This window comes from Pundamilia nyererei, unplaced genomic scaffold (assembly GCF_000239375.1).
Source record: "Pundamilia nyererei isolate P.nyererei 1_Seehausen unplaced genomic scaffold, PunNye1.0 scaffold00155, whole genome shotgun sequence".
NCBI lineage: Eukaryota > Metazoa > Chordata > Actinopteri > Cichliformes > Cichlidae > Pundamilia > Pundamilia nyererei.
This window is the reverse complement of record NW_005187556.1, coordinates 720,073-729,366: the sequence shown is the minus strand read 5'-3', so window position 1 is coordinate 729,366 and position 9,294 is coordinate 720,073. Positions and strand designations below refer to the sequence as shown.

Below are 9,294 nucleotides of genomic sequence, written 5' to 3'. Positions count from 1 at the left end.
AGTGAGCTCTTTAGAACAACCAAATCTTTCATAAATGTTTGCAGAGGTAGACTGATTTTATCCACCTGTGGCAATAGGCCTGCAAACATCTGAATTCATATTAATCAAATTCACCAAATTCAATTGAATTCTTTTCAGTATAGTCAGATGTTGGGCTGCTAATAGTTTAGTTACTATATCACTTTTTCATCTTGTTTCTGCAGTGTATATTTTTGTGTTTCCACGACTGATTACTGTTGATTAAGGGTTACTTGAGTTGTTAAGGCTTTCTTTCAGTGAGGTTGCTTGTTTTTGGGAACATGCAGGCTTCATTAGGATGCTTTGATGTGCTCTTTTCCAGGTGCTTTTAGGGTAGATGTTTCATTACAAAACATCAAAGGCAAAGCCTTCTCTTTCTCTCTCACTATCTGTTTTGCACCAATGCTACTTGCTTCTTTTCAAGTATTAAAAGTGCGCTCAAGACCTTCATGGCTTACACTCATATTGTTCTTCTGCAAGCCTCCCGCTGTTGTAGTTCAAGTCGGGGAAACATTTTAGCGAATTTACTGCTTTATCTTGCGTCCCCCTCCAAGCCTCACCTCATCTTGTCTTTGCTTCACCTCATGGTCTCAGCTCCTCAACAATGTCATTTCCTCTTAGAAATGTGTTTTGTCTTTAGCACAGAATCCCTGATGTTTGTTCCCTGCAGTGCAGGTCTCAGCCCTACCTTCACAGCTCTGATTACTTGATTCTTGTTTCTGGACTTTTTCTTTTTCCTTTTGCTTCTTTATTTCTTTCTAATAAAAAGAAGCAGAAATTGCTCAACGTTTCTGCTATTTTTAATTTCTATAAGAAGTAATAAGGTTGAAAATTGTGTGTTGCAGATTTCCTAGAACTTTTGCATTAGACACAGGATAACAAGGATAAGAATAGAGTAGAAGTGAGCAGAGCTTCATGCTGTGGGTTCATGGATGCACTCAGTAGACATCATGGAAATCCATCAGTGAAAAATAAGTTGGCAAAACAGACGCTTTTCTGGAAACAAAGAGAATTGTGTTGCAAATTATATGAGACAAATTAATAACAAATTAATGCCTTAAAAACAGCAGAAACATATCATCATTCCCATTTTCTATTCCACTCAAATTGATTGATTTCATATTTGAGGTATATAGATTAAAGAAAAAAGAACTTATCTGCTCTCCAATCTCTGTTGCAGGTACTTCACCAATATATCCATAGGTGGACGGGACTACTCTTTCAACAGTGATGGCTACTTATCCAAACCGCTGCTTGATGTTATCTCCTATTCCAACGGGAGAGGCTGGGAGGAGGTCAGTACATATCTGTGTAAATTGGCACTAATTACCCAAACGTAGCAACTAGATAGGCTAACCACAATTTCACACACCATCAAACATGCTAACTCATCACTGCTCAATTTCACCTTTTATGCTCTCTCTGCCTGAAGCTCATCTCTTCTTCCTCCTTTCCTCTCTCCAATATTAGATCTCCCCTAGGCCCCCTCCTTTCCATCCTTCTACTCCTGTCTGTGTTTTTCAGCCTTGTTAGTAGGTGCTAATGCACAGTCCAATATCTTTGCCATCAGGAGCAGTTGTACAGTAATAGTACTAAATCCAAGGTCTTCCCTCTGTGGGTACTTTAAATTCCTCAAGCTTTCCTTCGACCTGAAGAAATAAGTAAACCTTTTTGTTCTTCCCACCCTATTCCATTTGCTCCTGACCTTTTAGGACTCAATATGTTTACTGGCAAGTAGCAGACTCAAGGTCTCCCTAATTTTGAGAATGAAAACCTGAAAGGAAAAAAAATCAAAATTTTAAAGAAAAACTTAAACGCACACACACAAGCACATTGTTTTAACTGCATAGCATCACAGTAAGTCCCTCATTGCTGTAGTGTGTTACCTGTCTACAGTCGCTCAACACTGACCTAAAAGTTCAGCACTATACAGCATTTAAGGAGTATTCATGTAAGAATTTGGACAAAAGACCCATTTAAAATGATTTAAGGAGCATTTAAAGAGAAGATAACACAAAATACTGCAAATATATGTCTTTGAGGAACAAGAAGTACTGATATTTTTTTACAGCAAATTATAGTATGCAAACTAAAATAATATTAGAATCAAGTATTTTTGCAAATTATTTTTAACAGTAAGGAAATATTGTTTTGAACAAATCTGCCAAGACTGTAAATTTCAAAGGAAATTTCAATCACATGATTGTTTATGTTAACGTCTCTCACAGCAACACTTCTGTTTCTCATGTTGCTTCAGTTTGTGAATTTTGGTTCATAGACTAAAATTTTGGTCGAGTCACTCAAAACTCTAATTATTGTCTTTTCCGCCATTCAGTTGTAGATTTGAGTTGTGCTCAAGGTGCCCAGTTCCTGTGGCTGCAAAAGCCCAAATTACCCCCCCCCGACCATCACTTTTGGTAATTAGTATGAAGTGTTTGAGCTGTATTTTGTTTTCTGCAAATGTGCCGCTGTGCATTTTGTCCAAACATGTCCTCTTTGATCTTGTCTGTCCAAGGGACATTGTTCCAGAACTCCTGTGGGTTATTCAGATGCAACTTTGCAAGGCATTCTTTTTTGAAGTTGGATGCTTTAGTCCTGGGAACCCTTCTAACCTGGCCACACTTATTCAGTGTTTTGTTTTTTGTTGCTTTCATGAACTTTCACATTTAGGATGGTAACTGTTTTTACCCTGCAGGCTTAAAAGCACAATGCGGTCACCCAGGTCCAAGATTGTGAATGCAATAACTCGAGGAAAAGATGGTGCAGGAGTTTGCACTTTATACTATAGGTGCATCTGCTAAAAATCTTCATCGAATTTCAGTGACCTTGAGGACCTAAAGGTCAAAGTCAGACGTCAGGTTTTCTCAAAGTCTTGTAAATGCAATAACTGAAGAATGATGTCACCAAGAATTTTGAAATTCTTTACCATATCGACTCAAAATTTCAGAAAATTTTAAATCTCAGTGGCCTTGACTTCAAGGTCGAGGTCAGATGTCAACTTTTTCTGAAAATCACCTAGAACTTCAAATTCATACCATAGGTGCATCTACTATAGGAGGCTGAGGCACCGCTGGCACTGGCTGCCAGCATTCTTAGGCTTCTCAGAGCGTAGTACAATATGATTTAGGGGTGTATTTGCTGGGGCATACACGCCTGCAAAGATCAGCAAATAGCCAAAACATCTGCTTTTATAGAGGTGGCCACACTGCAATTGCAAGATTTGGTCCTCATTGTATTATGCTGATTATACAGCATATGATTATAGTGAACTAAACCATGAAATATGAATAATATATCAAAGAGACAGTAAGAAACTGCGGAAGTATTTGAGAGAACAAATGAAATGTTTTGCTCTGTTTGATGTGAGATTCAGTTGTACAATCTCATTTGGCCATTCTTTTGTCACCAGCTTCACTTCTTCTCTGTGTGTCATGGCAAATATATGATCTAAGAGGGCCTCTAAGACTCTTTCTTCACTTGCCCACATTCTTGATAAAACATATTAACTTGACAATGCTGCACAGCAATGCTTGCAGCATGCTGCAATGCTGGACTCTGAGGTTTAAAAAACAGTTATACTGAATGTTGGTGTGGTTTGAGGGTGGTGGTGGTGGTGATTGTTTTGCAGCAGATAACAAGCCTCACATCAAGATTCAGATCAGTGATAATATTGACGATGCTTAGTGACTGCTGAACAACGGGCACTTATTTTGTAACGTCTCAGCTTTTTTAGTTATGTCTTTTCTCACCCGGTCTCGCTTTGCTTTTGAGCTCTGTATTTCTGCTGTATTTCTTCAGTCTTCTGGCAATAGTTAACCTTACACGAAAGCGACGATTTATAGTTCTGCCTGGTGCTAAGAGGCAGCAAACTGAAGTACTGCTCTATCAGTGGGAATCATAGTACAATCTTCAGCCCTTTTCTGAAGCATCTCACCTTTCCTGTATTGAATTTTTGCTGAATGAAGGCTGCAATATTGACAGAGGAGATAGGCTTCTGACTAGTTTTCCATACACTTTGGGAAGATAGAATTTAAAAAAAAAACTGGCTGCAGCAAGCAGATAAACTGAAAGATAAGAGGTTATGTTGCACTGTTGCTCACAAAGGTGAATGTTGTGCTGCTCTTTTATATCCTATGCTCAGGTTATTTTGTAGAGAAATTCCCCAATAGAGAAGTTTACCCCAACTGTGTTGAGCATTTCAATCATTTAGCTCATCATCTTTGGTTTACCAGGCCACAACCACATCAAACAGCAGATTTAAAGAAATGCTAACTAGGTGTTAAACATTGTACTTGGCATTTAGGGGTGAAAAAGCGCATTTATCAGCTTAAGGATGAGAAATGCAATGGAGATTAGAGATAAAAGAACAGTGTGTTTAAATTCATCATGGACACAAACACAATTTCTAATGTTAGCTACAGAAGATTTTCACAGTATTATTGTAGGGTCTTTACCTCTATCATTCAACAAAATGCTGTGGATGAACAAAAGAGAAATGTAAATCAAATCAATATTTGCTGTGACCACCCTTTGCCTTCAAAACAGCATCAGTTCTTCTAGGTACACTTGCACACAGGTTTTGAAGGAACTCGGCTGGTAGGTTGTTCCAAATCTTGGAGAACTAACCACAGTGGATGTGGATGTAGGCTTCCTCACATCCTTCTGTCTCTTCATGTAATCCCAGAGACACTCGATGATGTTGAGATCAGGACTCTGTGGGGGCCGGACCATCACTTCCATTACTTCTTGTTCTTCTTTATGCTGAAGATGTTGGCTTTGGCCTTAAAATTACTGCAGAGATTTACCAGAAACGTGCAGAGCACAGAAGACTTTAAATAAAAAATACAGGTGGTTCACAACGGGCAATTTACTGCATTCAAATGATGCAATCCAAACATTTTCAGTAAAACTACTGCTAAGACATCCACATAATATATTTCACAAATCATGTTATTAAAGTTATGCTTCCATCATTAGGATTCAGACACTCCTCCAGTTTCCCATAGATTTTGGGAGGTTTATTCCCTACATTCAAGTCGAGGGGTCATATGATGACAATGATGCTTTGCTTCACAATCTCAAGAATGATATATCAGTTATATGAAATGGGTGTCAGCTGGTACTAATCTCTACATTGCATAGTTTAAAAAAAAATTGTAGTCTGTGGGAGCAGGAAGCGCTGTTTGTAGTCACTCAATAGTGACTGTTAATTCTCTCCTCCATGTCAGAACATGCTCCATGCTCATAGGGAGATCATTTGTTGCTGGACTTTTCAAATTCAAATTCAAATTTTATTTGTCACGTACACAGTCATACACAGTACGATATGTAGTGAAATGCTTGGACAACTGCTCGTGACCTAAAGAAAACAAAAAAGGAATGGTCAATGTGAGCACAATAATCATATCATGTGATTTAAGGCCATATGTGCTGGACACCGTGTACATCAGCAGGGATCTTGGTTCACATTGCTTGTTGGACTCTGCTGGGATGCTACTGATTCTAGTCCATAATTTTTAAGGGCCAAATTTTAGATGCAGCCAAGGGTGTAAAGTTCAGTCCTCTCAGGATCTTTTCTCTGCTTTTTGCAGATGACACAGTTCTGTTGGTTTTAAGTGATGGGGAACTGTGGCAGTGAATAGATGAATGGATTATAATGTTGTCTAATTTGTTGTAAGAATGTGCACTCCAATACAAATGATGCTGGAAATGAGAGATTCTTGTTGATTTTTGATGTTCAGCTGTCAGCAAAGCCTTATCTCACTTGAGGATTTGAAAATCTTGTTCTGTAAATTTTATGAAGTTGGCTGTTATGTGATGCAACACAACAGCAAGTCGTATTGCATTTGTTTGTTCTTTGAGAGAAGCGTAAACATTGGAGTTTACAGAGGATCAATGAGCAAATAAAATAAGAAAGATGACTACCTTTTTAATCAATCTGATAAGAGAGCTATACTCTTAAACCACACAAGTCCTAATCCAATTTCAGTTGAGTTTAAAAGTGTAATAAGAGTTTTACAACCTCACAACACAGAGGGATCACAATGTAAGTGCACTGTGGACTTGATAAGAGATGTGGATCGATTACAGTGATTCAGAAGGTACTTTGCGAGAGACCAGGCTTTCAGAGTGGACTTGTACACAGTGTACACTCCCAGCCACCTATGGAGGATAGGAAAATCAAATTAGGTTTTAAAAACAAATGCAAATTATTAAAATAGTATGCAGACTAAGTGTGGCGACAATAAGAAAACCATTTAAAGCATTTTGGTTACACTAACCAGCGATCGATAATGTCAGCACAGGTGATGCATGTATTAGATTGCATCACTAAAAAAGCTGCAATGTAGGTATGACTTTATCTAAGTTTAAAAAAACAAAAAAACAACAAACCTACAGTTTTGGAGTTCACTGATTTTTTTGTGCCATTGTTCCCCTTTAAAATCTCAAGGCCACAGCCTCAGAACTTTTCAGTCTCCACGTCTCTGCTCATCAATACTTACCTGTTCTTACCAAAAGCCTTTTTTTTATATTTAATGAGAATTTAAAATACAGCAACTCCTGTTTGAGTCAGCTATAGACACAGACTTTTTATAGCCGGATCTAGAGACTGGATGCTCCCATCTTGATGTCTTGTTTTGATCTCTGTGTATCAGAATATATTTAATTAAATCACTCTTTACTCAAGCTTCATGATGTCGACACCATAATTTATAATGCTTTTAGAATTGTCTCTGCAGCTTTATGAGAGGTTTTGCTTGGAGAGCTTGATTACTACAATTTGCAGCTGTTGTGCACACATAACAGACCAGCAGAGTAAAATACAGCCAGACAGCACTTAATAGTGGTTTTGAGGCTACTGTTGAAAAAAAGGTTGCATGTATTCTTACTGTTTTTGTTAGAATAATTTTTGTCCTTGTGTGAAGAATCCATCTACATCTGCCTCTTTAAAACATTGGAGTAGGGGTTTTAACTAACGCTAGAAGATGACTTTTTTTTAAGAAGTTTGGAAGTTTTCATGACTGAGAAACATCACTTGGAAAAGGAACAGAATTCAGGACAGTGACCATTTAACCAAAAATATAAACAATAATAAAACTGATGGTAGGACCAAAGAGTCAAAAATAACTTCCACAAATGAACTAAAACCTCATTTATTTATTGCCAGATTTACTCATATTGATGTAAACTCATAGGCAGCTCTTATTTTAAGAATATTTATAGTCTTGTAATTGAATGTGCTTTGCTACTTAGTAAAAACCGACTGTTGTAACAGTGAGTTGGCCTGAAACAATCTTTGCAATTGCTACTCTCATCACTGAGCGTTTGAGTGTTTGGTCTTTGAATGAAAAGGGTCCTCTGGTGCTCAGATAGTGATGTGTATTATCTTCGCAGCTGCAGCAGCAGTGGTTTGTTTTATAGTAAACAGAAGACACGCAGTGTTACAATGAGCTGTGTCTGTGTGTGTTTGTGTGTGTGAGAGTAAGCAGAAGTAAAAATATAAAGAAAATCAAATTTTCTAAATATTGATTTTAAAAGCTCCTCCTCTTGGGCTCGCTTGCGAAAAAAGTGGTGGGTAAAAAAGTAAGAAGTGGTGGGATTATTGTCAAATTATTGACAAGAGAAGGGTCGAAAATCAATGTTCTGTATGATGATCGATCCTGCAAAGCATTTTGGGTGCAGTGACTGGTAGACATTGTCTGAAGAAATGTCTGAAGTGTTATGTTATGAAAAAGGTGTCTCAAACAGCGATGAGGAGGTGATGAAGTTGAGCAGGGCATAGTCACAATGGCAACTGTATGTGATGGTGTTATAAGTGCACATAATATAAGATGACCCAATGAGGGCTGGAGCAATGTACCAACTACTGATATGGTGTAAGTGCAGGTTTTTCAAGTGTTTCTCTATGGAAGGGGTTCAGAAATTCAAATCAGAGACACAGATAACATTTTTGGTTTGTGATAAAAGGCCCGTTATTGACAAAATGAACTAACTTTGTCTTTGTTTATAAATGATTTGATTTGAAATATTATTTTTTTAAATTTAAATTTTAAATTTTGTAATTTTGATATTGATATTGATAAAATCCCTATAAAAATCTCTGCTTTTCATCGCCAAGCTTTTTTAGCATGGACTCTTATTTACAAGCATAACTTTAGTCCACACAGTTATTATATCTGGAATAACAAGGATGTTTTATTTAAAAGAAAATCTCTCTTCTTAGATAGTTGGTTTAGGAATAACATTATTTTAGTCAACCAATTATTTGATTCAATTGGCACGCTTTTCTCCTATGAAGAATTTTGTTTAATTTAGCTATAAATCGTCATGATTATACAAAAGTATTTGGCTCAATACCATCAGGGGTTTGTATGCTGTTTAAGAATCAACCTAATATCACTTCATTCCACAGGCCGTTGGCATCTCCCATACAAACTTTTGTTGGCAAGATTTGCTTTTCTAAGCAATCTAAAGACAACAATAAATCTATCAGATCTTTATTTCAGAGTAGCATAACCACGCTACCATATGTCATTTTTTTCTGGAACGAAGTTTGGAGACTCCCTAATCAGTTTTTAATTACCAACAAAATTAAAGATATTTCTTATAAATTAATACACAGAATTTATCCTTCTAAAGATTATCTTCAAAGCAAATTCAATTTAGACATTGATACAAGCTGTAGCTTTTGTAAAACTTCCAAGGAGAATAAAAAAGAAAAAAAAAGTGTTTCTCTATGGAAAGGGTACAGAAATTCAAATCAGAGACACAGATAACATTTTTGGTTTGTGATAAAAGGCCCGTTATTGACAAAATGAACTAACTTTGTCTTTGTTTATAAATTATCTGATTTGAAATGCTGCATTTAAAATATAGACACTGGGCTCACACACTCAATGGATTAGGGCTGTTCGATATAAGGATATATATCGGATGACAATATAAAAACGTCTATCGTCTATCGTTTCATTTTATGCTATCGTTTGTTTCGTGGTGTCACAAAATAAACTAATATTTTTTCATCGTTTTGATGGTCACTGTAGTGGCTATATTAATTTTGAAGTTCTCTCTTTCTCTTATATTTAATATAACCACACTATGGACGGACAAGCGCCTGTTTTTATGTGTTGTGGTTAGCAACAACGACAAAAACACCATCGCGTGTCCGCTTGTTTATGTTCCACATAAACCTTTCACAATAAAGCTCAAGATCCTGTTGAGACTTTTCAAAATAAACTGAATCACGTGAAAGAGCAGATTATTTACGGATGAGAA

General features: G+C 36.9%; 1 protein-coding gene across 1 annotated transcript in view; it reads left to right on the top strand.

Annotated features, from left to right (window-relative positions):
• The window catches only part of grin2da (glutamate receptor, ionotropic, N-methyl D-aspartate 2D, a), a 246,033-nt gene that overhangs the window by 170,505 nt on the left and 66,234 nt on the right, over positions 1–9,294 (top strand). Inside the window, exon 7 of the mRNA XM_005745193.1 lies at positions 1,199–1,313. Coding sequence (XP_005745250.1) covers positions 1,199–1,313 — 115 coding nt within the window. The remainder of the gene's footprint in view (positions 1–1,198; positions 1,314–9,294) is intronic.